This window comes from Aythya ferina, assembly GCF_964211825.1.
Source record: "Aythya ferina genome assembly, chromosome: 31".
Lineage (NCBI taxonomy): Eukaryota > Metazoa > Chordata > Aves > Anseriformes > Anatidae > Aythya > Aythya ferina.
This window is the reverse complement of record NC_140328.1, coordinates 1,622,270-1,634,427: the sequence shown is the minus strand read 5'-3', so window position 1 is coordinate 1,634,427 and position 12,158 is coordinate 1,622,270. Positions and strand designations below refer to the sequence as shown.

Here is a 12,158-nt window from a genome sequence, read left to right as displayed (position 1 = left end):
GACCACTCTCCATCATCCTTGATGGGTCAAGGCAAGTGGGAGAAGGGCCCAAACACTGGAGGGAAGCAAGCTCTGCTTCTTCCTGGATGGCAAGAAGGAGGGCCTGGGGAGGTAGAGACCTGTCAGATCACCTCCATCCCTGGAAGGTGAGGGAGCAGTTCATCCAGGAAAGCACTTCCAGGCACTTGGAGGACAGGCAAATCATCAGGAGTAGTCAGCAGGAATTCAGCAAGAGGTATCTATGCTTGGACAACCCAAAAGTCTTCTGTGATGAAATGACTGTGTTGGTAGATGAGGGGAGAGCATGGATCTTGGAATGCAAGGCCTCTGACACTGTCTACCCTAACATCCTTATAGAGAAGTTATTGACACCTGGCCTGAATGAGCAGACACTGGGGTGGACTGAAAACTGTTGGAATAGCAGAACCTGACGAAAGGTGAACAGTGCTACAAAGTCTAGTTGAAGGCTGCTAACTAGTGATGAACTCCAGGGATCCAAATTATGACCAATTCCATTCAACATCTGCATTAGTCTCAGGATGCTGGGACAAGGTTGCCCTCAGCAAATTTGCAGCTGACACCACAATGGCGATTTACTCCATTAGGAGGGTTGGAGGCTGTATGGGAATGAGGGAGTAGCTTCTTGCACCCAACTCTGTATATTCCCTTCCAGGAAGAGTATCCTGGAGGCTTGTGCTGTGAAACATGCATGCATGGGCCTGAAGAAAGCTGTGCTTTGTTGAGGGCATGGGAGGTGAGGGACTGTCCTTGCAGGAAGGAGCCTGGTGCATTCTGAACCAATCCTTTATGACTCGCCTCCCACAGAACCAATACCCACCAAAGTGCTGCCACACAGGGCACTGTAATCACCTGGGGATGTGCCCATTGCGGCCGGCATCACCTTGGGCACAGGTAGGTGCTGGAGTGATGCAGGAGTTGCAGAGCATGGCTACCTGGGCGTGCAGCCATGACTCCATCCCCTCATGTTCTCCTGATATGCAGAGGAGGATCCCGCATTGAAGATGTGATTCTGTAGGTAGGGGCGAAGCCATGTGGGTTCTGGGGTTGAACTCAGCCGTGAGGGTGCACGATGCAGTGGCAGTCCTTGGTGTGAGCAGAGAGCAGGGTCTGAGCCAAGGGAAGCAGAGCAGTGGCAGCACAACCCTTGGGCATGCTGCCCCAGCTGCCTTGAACCCAATGGCAGGACCAGCCATGTCACGTTCAACATGAGGGCAGGAGCTGGGAGGTCACCTGGAGGGAAAGGGCAGGGATTCCCCTCTTTCAATTGGGAGAGTCAGTAGGGCTGAAAAATGTTTTGTGTTGCACACAGGAGAGAGATTCCTTCCCAGGAGTACACACCCAGAGAACAAAACCCATCTCTTCCCGTCTCCACCCTAATCTCACGTCCCTTCTGTCACTCATTCCCACTCTCACCCTCACTGGGGTATCTGCAGAGGTCCTAGGTAGTCATGTCAGCACCTGCAGCATGGGGCACAGAGGGTTTTGCTTAGAAGGATCAAAACCAGACACAACCACATATTCCAGCTCCAAAGCCTGCAGCTTGTACTTTCCAACATGAACAACTACAACTTTTTACTACTTGGTTTCCCAAGAGATTGCGTGGTGGAGTAACTCCCTGGTGTGCCAGAGAGAAGGGTGCCCAGAGGATGCTCCCAAAGGGTGGTGGAGCCCCTGCCCTGTCACTATCAGGCAGGGGGAGAGTGCCAAATAGACGAGGAGGGGTGGAAGCGAGTCCTACTTGGGCATGATGGGCAAGCTCCCTCCCTACCTATCCCACTTCCCTTCTGAGAGGAACAGAGGGCCTGCAGGAGTCACCCTTGAGTGCTGAAGGAGCTGGCAGATGTCATTGTGAGGCCACTCAATCATCCTTGATGGGTCAAGGCGAGTGGGAGAAGGGCCCAAAAACTGAAGGGAAGCAAACTCTACTTCTTCCTGAATGGCAAGGAGGAGGGCCTGGGGAACTAGAGGCCTGTCAGATCACCTCCATCTCTGGGAGGTGAGGGAATAACTCATCCAGGGAAGCATTTCCAGGAACCTGGAGGACAAACCAATCATCAGGAGTAGCCAGCAGGAATTCAGCAAGGGGAAGTCGTGCATGGCCAAGCCAACAACCCTCTGTGATGAAACGACTGTCCTAGTAGACAAGGGGAGAGCATGCATCTTGCCTGCCTGCACTTCACGAAGGCCTATGACAGTGTTTCCCCCAAGATTCTCATAGACAAACTGTTGATGTCTGAGCTGAAAGAGCAGAGGGCAGGGTGGACTGAAAACTGATGGAAGGGCTCAACCCCAAGGAGGGTGATCAGTGCTGAAAAGTCTAGTTGAAAGACACTAATTAGTGGTGTACCCCAAGGGTCCAAATGACGTCCAATTGAATTCAACAGTGGTATTACTCTGAGGATGCTGGGGCAGAGGTTACCCTCAGCAAGTCTGCAGCTGACACCACAATGGGCATTCAATCACGAGGGAGGGCTGGAGGCTGTATGGGAGTGAGGGAGTAGCTCCTTGCACCTAACTCCATTTCTTCCCTTTTAGGAAAAGTTTCCTGGAGGCTTATGCTGTGAAACATGAATGCATGGGCCTGAAGGAAACTGTGAGACAAGTGTGTTGATGGGGGTTGGAGAGGTGAGGGAATTTCCTTGCAGGAAGGAGCCTGAAAACCACGTCCCCTCCAGCTCTGCCTCCAAGCAGCTCTTGCTGAGTTTTCAAACCATTTTCCTTTCCCCTACGCCTTCCGTGTAGTCTTGCAGCCTTATGCCTCCCAGCTGAGCAGCTCCACTCCTGCCTGCACCCATCTTGTCCCAGAGTCCCCCACTGCATACCAAGGCCCCAGATGTCAGCACTGGGAGCTGCAATGAAGGGACATCTTGGCTCCTTCCAGGTATTGGTGTGGAATGTCTAAAAGCCCATAGTGCAAGGCTGGGGATGGTCTGTGGGTGTGGGGGCCAGCCATGCTGAGACCCCATCCCCACCTGCCCCACAGCTGGATACCCCTGTGCACAACATCCCTGCTCAGGGCTGTCTCCTGGGGACGGTGCATTGATAGCCAGGAGACCCAGCACAGGGACGGATGGGTGTGGGGTGCAGAGGGACAGGTGTGGGGTTCATGGGGCCAGGCATGGCCACTCTCTGGTCATCTACATGGCCTCAGCCATCCTCACATCGGCATTTTTCCATGTCACATCTGCCAGGACAATGGCAGCAAGTAGGGGAACACTTGTGTGGCATGGCACAGGGAAAAGCAGCTTCCTCACAGGACACATGGCCCCACACAGCAGTCATAGAGGAGCTCTCCCAGCTCTGCTCACTGGCTTCCCTCTTAAATACAGAGCAAAAACATCAGCTGGTGCATTCTGAACCCATTCTTTATAAATCGCCTCCCACAGGGCCAGTGCCCAATATGGTGCCTCCAGAAGAAGTACCGTAACCACCTGGGGATGTGCCCATTGCGGCTGGCATCATCTTGGGCACAGGGAGGTGCTGGAGTGATGCAGGAGATGCAGAGCATTAATGCCTGGTGGTGCAGCCATGACTCCTTCCCCTTATGTTCTCCCAGCATGCAGAGGTGGATCATAGAATCATAGAATCATAGAATATCCTGAGTTGGAAGGGACCCTTAAGGATCATCAAGTCCAACTCTTGACACCGCACAGGTCTACCCAAAAGTTCAGACCATGTGCCTAAGTTCACAGTCCAATCTCTTCTTAAATTCAGATAGGCTCGGTGCAGTGACCACTTCCCTGGGGAGCCTGTTCCAGTGTGCAACCACCCTCTCTGTGAAGAACCCCCTCCTGACGTCCAGCCTAAATTTCCCCTGCCTCAGCTTAACCCCATTCCCGCGGGTCCTGTCACTAGCGTTAATGGAGAAAAGGTCTCCTGCCTCTCGACACCCCCTTACGAGGAAGTTGTAGACTGTGATGAGGTCCCCCCTCAGCCTCCTCTTCTCCAGGCTGAACAGGCCCAGTGACCTCAGCCGTTCCTCGTACGTCTTCCCCTCAAGGCCTTTCACCATCTTCGTAGCCCTCCTCTGGACACTTTCCAACAGTTTCATGTCCTTTTTATACTGTGGTGCCCAGAACTGCACACAGTACTCGAGGTGAGGCCGCACCAGCGCAGAGTAGAGCGGGACAATCACCTCCCTTGACCTACTAGTGATGCCGTGCTTGATGCACCCCAGGATACGATTGGCCCTCCTGGCTGGCAGGGCACACTGCTGGCTCATATTCAACTTGCTGTCTACCACGACCCCCAGATCCCTCTCTTCTAGGCTGCTCTCCAGCATCTCATTGCCCAGTCTGTACGTGCAGCCAGGGTTTCCCCGTCCCAGGTGCAGGACCCGGCACTTGCTCTTATTGAACTTCATGCGGTTGGTGATCGCCCAGCTCTCCAACCTATCCAGATCCCTCTGCAAGGCCTTTACGCCCTCATTTGAGTCCACAACTCCTCCAAGTTTGGTGTCATCAGCAAACTTGCTCAAAATACCCTCTATTCCTACATCCAGATCGTTTATAAAAATATTGAAAAGTACCGGCCCTAAAATGGAGCCTTGAGGGACCCCACTGGTGACCGCCCGCCAGCCTGACGCAGCTCCATTTACCATAACCCTTTGGGCCCTGCCCGTTAGCCAATTGCTCACCCATCGTATGATGTTTTTATTTAGCTGTATGGTGGACATTTTGTCCAGTAGGATCCTATGGGAAACCGTGTCAAAAGCCTTGCTGAAGTCCAAAAAAATCACATCAGCTGGTTTCCCTTGGTCCACCATACGGGTGATCTTATCATAAAAGGAAATCAGGTTAGTTAGGCAGGACCTACCCTTCACAAACCCATGCTGGCTGGGACCAATGACTGCTTTGTCCCCCAGGTGCGCCTCAATAAGTTCGAGAACCAACTTCTCCATGATTTTACCAGGCACTGACGTGAGACTGACAGGCCTGTAATTGCTAGGGTCTTCTTTCTGACCCTTCTTGAAAATCGGCACAACATTTGCCAGCTTCCAGTCTACCGGGACCTCTCCAAATTCCCAGGATCGTTGAAAAATAATTGATAGAGGTTCCGCGATGACATCCGCCAGCTCTTTCAGCACCCGGGGATGAATCCCATCCGGACCCATGGACTTGTAGGGATCCAGGTGGAGTAGCAAATCCCGCACACGTTCAGGGTCAGCTGGGAGTTTGTCATCCCCACCGTCCCGGCCCTCCAGCTCAGGGCACCCTGGGTCCCGAAGCCCATCATCGGCATTGAAGACAGAGGCAAAGAAGGCGTTAAGCGTCTCTGCTTTGCCTATGTCATCGTCTGTGAGGAGACCTTCCCTATCAAGGAGCGGCCCTATGTATTCTTTAGTTCTCCTTTTTCCATTTACATATCTAAAAAAACCCTTTTTATTTTCTCTCACAGACACAGCCAGCTTCAACTCTAGCTGTGCTTTGGCCACTCGAACTTTCTCCCTACAAACACGAACAGCATCCCTGTATTCTTTCCATGACGCCTGGCCCTCCTTCCAGTAGCGAAACACTCTCTGTTTCCGCCTAATCTCCATTAGAACGTTCCTGGTCAGCCACGCCGGCCTCCTGCCCCGCCTGCCTGACTTGCGATATTTTGGAATTGCCTTATCTTGTGCTTCTAGGAGGCATCGCTTAAAGAGTGACCAGCACTGGTGGACATCGAGGCTTCAAGAGCAGTTTCCCAGGGGACCTTACTGACTAGTTCCCTGAGCAGCCTGAAGTCCGCTTTCCCCATATCTAGGGATGAGGTTTTGGTGGCACTTTTCCTTCTGTCACCATAAATTTTGAACTCAACCACTTCATGGTCGCTATGACCGAGGCGGCCACCAATCACCACATCTCCCACCAGACCCTCTCTGTTTTCTAGCAACAGGTCTAGGAGGGCACCTTTCCTAGTTGGCTCCGTTAGCACCTGCACCAAGAAGTTATCATCTAGGTGCTTCATGAACCTCCTGGACTTGCTCATGTCAGCCTTGTGGCACTCCCAGTTAACGTCCGGCAAGTTGAAGTCCCCCATAAGGACAAGGGGAGTTAATCTCGAGGCCTCTCTTAGTTCTGTAAAGAATAATTTATCGGCGCTATCATCCTGGCCAGGCGGTCTGTAATAGACTCCCACAACGACATCCCCTTTATTCGTTCGTCCCTTGATCCTTACCCAGAGGCTCTCAACTTTGCCATTGCCGACCTGAAGTTCCACACAGTCCAGCCCCTGCTTCACATACATCGCCACCCCACCACCTCGCCTACCCTGCCTGTCCCTCCTGAAGAGCCTGTAACCATCTATCGCAACACCCCAGTCACAGGATTCATCCCACCAGGTTTCGCTTATGCCGATGATGTCGTAGTTGCGGGACTGGGCCAGGACTTCTAGCTCATCTATTTTATTCCTCATACTGCGTGCGTTTGTGTAAAAGCACTTCAGGTGCGTCTCCTTACACTCAGCACCTTGTGGATCTGACCAAAGGACCCCACTGGCACACAGCCCCTCTGAGTCTAGCGTACCATCCCTTAGGTCTTCACCGGCGCGCCTGGTTTTAGCCCCTTCCCCCTTCGACTCTAGTTTAAAGCCCTATCTATCAGCCCTGCCAACTCCTGACCTAAGATCCTTACCCCCCTCCAAGAGAGGCGCATCCCATCCGGTGCCATCAGGCCCGGTGTAGCGTAGACCTTCCCATGATCAAAGAAACCGAAATTCTGCCCGTCACACCAGTCTCGAAGCCACGAGTTTATGCGAACAGTACGTCTTTCAGCTTCGATCCCCCCTATTGGAAGGACAGAGGCAAACACCACCTGCGCCCCTGATCCTCGAAGTAGTCGCCCCAAATCCCTAAAGTCTCTTTTGATCGCCTTCGGACTTCTCGTTGCTACTTCATCGCTACCAGCCTGAAAGACCAGTAGCGGGTAGTAGTCAGTGGGCCGTACCAGGCGCTTGACTTTCTTGGCAAAGTCTCTCACCCGAGCCCCATGGAGGCAACAGACTTCTCTGCGGGTTGGGTCCGGTCGGCATATCGGTCCCTCTGTCCCTTTCAGGAGGGAGCCCCCCATAACAATAGCCCTTCTTTCTTTTTTGAAGGATGATGTGGCAATGCGATGTGTAGGTCGCATTGTCTTAGGCGCCCCCTCCAACTGGGACGGGTGTTTGTCTACTTTGTCATTTAGATTGTCTTGTTCTAGTCCTTCATATCGATTATTTAAGGGTAGATGAGAAGGTGAGGTGGGCAGAGAGAGGGCTCGCCTACCACCCCGAATAGGCACCTGCCTCCATTCCCCCCCTTGATCTAGGTCTCCTCCCGCTGCCTGGCTGGAGGAGGGAACCTCCGTCTTCTGCGTAACAGGAGACGCCTGTGCTGTGGCAGTCTCGTGAGCCTGCCTCAGAGAGGGTAGAGTACACCTCCACCAGTCAATTTCCCTCTCTGATTCCCTGATGCTCCTGAGCCTGTTCACCTCCTCCCGGAGCTCCGCTACCTGGCTGAGCAGTTCTTCAACCTGGGCACACCTCCCACAGGCATACCTACCACTGCTGTCGGAAACCGACAAAAGGCTGGGGCACACTCTGCAGCCCAGGACCTGGACGGCTGCGTGTTTCCCCGAGCCCTCCGTCTGAGTAGCCACACTGGCGACCGTGGCTGGAGATGCCTCACGAGATGCGGAGGCCACGGTTTTCTGCCTGGTCGATACCATGGTCAGGTTCTACGCAAGCAGGTTACAAGCACCGAAGGGAGAGGCAGCTGCAACAGAGCGACGATGGGCCCCCCGCTCGCCCTGCCCGCGCGAACTGCCGCGCAAACTGCCACGCCCTTCGACGTGCCACGCCCTGTTTGCCCGTCCTGTTCGCCGCGCTCCTGGTCGCTCGCGCTCCCTAGGGGCAGCTTCTAAACAGCCTGGGAGGGGGCGCTGCTGGCTCCGCCCTCGCCTCGTCAGCCTCCCTCGCGAGGACAGCCGGGTCCCGGCGGCTCCCCCGAGTGGCCTCGATGCCGGACAAAAAGCCCTGCCCGCCTCGGTCCCCTGCTCCGCTGCAGAACACGTCTGCCCCGGAGCCGATCGCCTCAGCAAATGGATCCCGCGGTCAAGATGTGATTCTGAGTGCAGGAGGGGCAGCCATGTGGGTGTTGGGGTTGAACCCAGCCGGGAGGGTGCACGATCTAGTGGCAGTCCTTGATGGCAGCAGAGAGCAGGCGCTGAGCCAAGGGAAGCAGAGCAGTGGCAGCACATCCCTTGGGCATGCTGCCACAGCTGCCTTGAGACCAACGGCAGCGGGAGTCTGGCAAATGTGTGGGGGGCATATTCTGAGCATGAGGGAGCAAACTGGGGACAGTATGGAGCCCAGGGGGACATCAGAGCTCCATGGGGACAGGGACGTCTCCAGGCTGCCTGGCCACACTGGCACCGTGGCTGCATCTCTCCAGGAGGAGGGTGATGATGGGGGCAGACAGCAGCAGGAGCAGGCTGAGGGCAGAGCGCAGGATCCAGACCTCCAGGGGCATGGCTGGCCCTGTGAGAGAACAGAGTCACAGTGTCACCAAGGCAAGCCACGGAGGACAGCTGTGCTGGGAAGGGCTGATGAGCAAAGTCTCACCTCTGGAAGGGAGCTGGGCCTTGTGTGAGGGGCTGCTGCCTGTGGGAGACATGAACATGCTTTGAGTTTCTGGAGTTTTGTGCTGGGACAATCCCAGATGCTGAGCAGACCCTGAGCTCGTGTCTTGCTTCCTTGAATACATGGTGAGCATTAACAACTGAGCTCATGTAAATTCCCAGACATAGGTTAGTAAAAGTTTGAGGGAAAGCTTGGAGCAGTAGTGGCACAATCCAAGGCCAATTGATATACCCAACCCTTGTTTTTTCATATGGGCACTGCAGAGCCCCATGTCTCAGCAGAGGTGCTGCTGCAGGTACAGGGCAACTCTTGAGAATAGTTCTCCCTCCAGGGTCTCCTGTGGAGTAGGGGGAACACTCCCGAGGGGGAATCACACCTGAGCCATGCCCCGTATGATGAAGCACATAGCTCCAGCTTCTGCACTGTCCACATCCCACTAACCCCACAGCCCTGATGAAGGGTTATGTCTCACCTGGCACAGACAGGGTCCAGGGAGCACTGATAGCAGAGCATAGGAACTGGGTGGGGACTGGCCATGAGGACACTGAGCAGTCCCCTTCGTCCTCTGGGGTTAGCGGTATATGGAGCACATTCCCCTGTTCTGGTTTCACAGCTCACCTGTGACTGCCAAGTCCTGGGGGACACTGAGGGCAGAGTTCTTCACTTGGTTGCTCTGATCCTTGAGCTGGTACCCACACGTGTACTTGCCCGTGCTTCCCAGTGAGACATTCCACATCATGTTGTAGGTCAGCTGCCCCTGAATGGCCTTCAGGCTGGACGTTTCCACCCCATCCTTGCAGAAGACAATTCTTGTAATGGGAGAATGCCCATCAATGGCACACTGAACCAAAACCATTTGTCCCTCCTGGGCACTGAAGGTGTTCAACATGAGGGCAGGAGCTGGGAGGTCACCTGGAGAGAAAGGGCAGGGATTCCCTTCTTTGAAGTGGGAGAGTCAGCGGGGCTGAAAAATGCTTTTTGTTGTCCACAGGGAAGAGATTCCTTCCCACTAGTTCACATCCAGAGAACAAAACCCATCTCTTTCCACCTCCCCCACATCCCTCCATCCTCCCCCTTCCCCAAACCTCCCTTCTGTCACCCATGCCCACATTCATCCTCACCTGGGGATCTGCAGAGGTCCTGGGTGGTCATGCCAGCACCTGCAGCATGGGGCACAGAGGGTTTTGCTTAGAAGGGAGAAGACCTGACAGAAACACATATCCCTGCCCCAAACCCTGCATCTTGGATGTTCAAACTTGCACAGCTACATCCTTCTATCACTTGTTTCCACTTCCTTTTGTACCATTCCAAAACCATTTCATCTGCTTGTTTTTTCTGTTGAAGATGGAGTCCCCAAGATCTCCCTAAAACAAGCAACATCTGTCAAGACTTGCAATATGGGCATACTAATCCTCATCATGCCTTCCCCAAAGCAACTCTGCCCTGCAGTACTGTACGCCTGCCCCACACATGCTGTCAACAACCACATCCAAAACTATTTTGGCTGCTTGGTTTTTGTGTTCAAGATGGAGTCACGAGAATTTCTCTAACATATCCAGCATGTGGCATATCTCACAATACAAGCAACTGGCAAGAAAGAACTTGAAAAAAAAACACACTTTCCTCAGGTCTGCATCATAGATGGTGGAAAAAATTGCAATCCTCCTTTACCCAAAGCAACTCCACAGAGAGATGGATGCCCTGCCCAAAGCAAATCCCAGCAGTCCTGCATGCTACCCTCGCAAATACTGTCCCCATCATCCCGTGTGCCCACCATGGGCCTGTCCAACCCACAGCCCTCCAGCCCTCAGCCCCTACACCCAACAATGCCCCAACTCACAGAGCACCAGCAGCAGGACGGCAGGGCCAGAAGGAGACAGCCTTGCCCATGGTGCCTGCCCCAGCATCTTTTGGAGCACTGCTTTTGGGGAGCAGCGTCTGCTTCTAGTTTCTGCTTTGCTGTGACCCTGGGACGGTGGGACAGAGGCTTGCAGTGCAGCTGGGACCTGTCTTGTGGGCTTTCTGTGGCCGCTTGAGCCTGGCCCACACTAAGAGGCTCTCTCATCAGCGACGGCCATGCCTCAGCCTGTGCTACATCCGCTGCTTTTGTTAGCCCCTGCTATTATTTTTTTCCTCTCACACACCACAGCTTGTGCTGTTTTTACGTGTATCTCAGAGGCAGCATCCTCCCTGCAAAGCTCTCCTGTTCTGTGTAGTAGAGGTTGGACCCTTTGGAGCCAGTGCAGCCGCAGCACCCGATCACCAGTTACAGGGGGACTTCGGTCCCTTGCTTGGTCAGAGGTGGCCCAGGAGAGAAGTGCAAGCAGGCTGAGGAGCAGACTAAGGTACACCAGGTTGTGTGAGCAGAAGATTGCCTGGTGGAGCAAACCCTGGTGTGCAAAAGAGAAGAGCACCCGGGGGGATGCCCCCCAGAGGGTGGTGGAGCCCCTACCCTGTCACTGTCAGGCAGAGGGAGCCAAATAGACGAGGAGGGGTGGAAGTGAGTCCTAGTTGGGCGTGACAGGCAACCTCCTTCCCTACCTATCCCGCTTCCCTTCTGAGAGGAACAGAGGGCCCGATATGCACAGCTGATCCTCATTGAAGGGAAATGTGTGGTCTACCTTAGCCTGGATCAGAGATATCACCAGGACACTTCCCAGCCTGCTCTGCTTCACATACTACTATCTACTGACGATATTGCAGACAGGTTTGGAGGAAGCTGCGTCCTGTAGTCTGAGGGGAATGGAGAAAGACTTCAAGGCCTTGGGACAGATGGTGAAAGAGTCTGGAGCACAAGTCCCTTTCTCTTCCCTCCTGACATTGTAGGGCGGTGATGTGGGATGGAATAGAAGGATCTGGTCCATAAATGCTTGGCTCCGTGACTGATGCTACAGGCCCGGCTTTTGGTTGTTTGGTAACAGCTGGTGTTATAAGACACCAGTCCTGAGAGTAATACTTGGGAAAGGTTTATCTCACAGGGTCCAGAGGGTTCTGGGACGGCAATTAGCAGGGCTCCTTTGGAGAGCTTTAAACTAGATCCACAGGGGGATGGGGTTGTAGCTGGGCTTGTAGCAGTGGGGCAGTGCCCTTGCAGTGATGAAGACCAGGAGGCTTCCCACCCCTCATGGGGTGAAATCAGCATGCTCAGCTCCTTCCCTGAAGTGCCTGGACACCAATGCATGCAGCATGGGGAATAAGCAGGAGGAGTTAGAAATCTGTGTTTGGTCAGGAGACTATGATCTGGTGGCAATTACAGAGACATGGTGGGACGGCTCACATGGCTGAAATATGGTCGTGGATGGCCACGTCCTGCTCAGGAAAGACAGGCCGGTAAGGTGAGGTGGTGCAGTTGCTCTTTACGTGAAAGAGCAACTCCATTGTATTGAGTACTGTCCAGGGGTAGATGAGGAGCGAGTTGAGAGTCTGTGGGTGAGAATTAAGGGGCAGGCTGGCATGGGGGATACATGTGGGTGTCTGTTACAGGCCACTAGACCAGGATGAGGAAGCTGATGAGGCCTTCTACAGGCAGCTGAGAGCAG

General features: G+C 54.0%; 2 protein-coding genes across 3 annotated transcripts in view; one reads left to right on the top strand and one right to left on the bottom strand.

Moving 5' to 3' along the window:
• LOC311425497 (uncharacterized protein) overlaps positions 1-10,622 on the bottom strand; it is a 127,947-nt gene extending 117,325 nt beyond the window's left edge. The window contains exons 1-5 of one of the 2 annotated variants that reach the window (XM_084501444.1): positions 10,460-10,622; positions 9,741-9,779; positions 9,238-9,531; positions 8,602-8,640; positions 8,086-8,517 (exon numbers count right to left, since the gene is read on the bottom strand). In XM_084501444.1, the coding sequence (XP_084357570.1) occupies positions 8,360-8,517; positions 8,602-8,640; positions 9,238-9,531; positions 9,741-9,779; positions 10,460-10,526 (597 nt within the window). In that variant the 5' untranslated portion in view covers positions 10,527-10,622 and the 3' untranslated portion in view covers positions 8,086-8,359. Of the gene's footprint in view, positions 1-8,085; positions 8,518-8,601; positions 8,641-9,237; positions 9,532-9,740; positions 9,780-10,459 lie in introns of those variants that run through there. The other variant, XM_084501445.1, reaches the window with a different exon arrangement.
• LOC311425490 (uncharacterized protein) overlaps positions 1-12,158 on the top strand; it is a 49,070-nt gene that overhangs the window by 19,359 nt on the left and 17,553 nt on the right. The gene's annotated exons all lie outside the window — the stretch shown is intronic.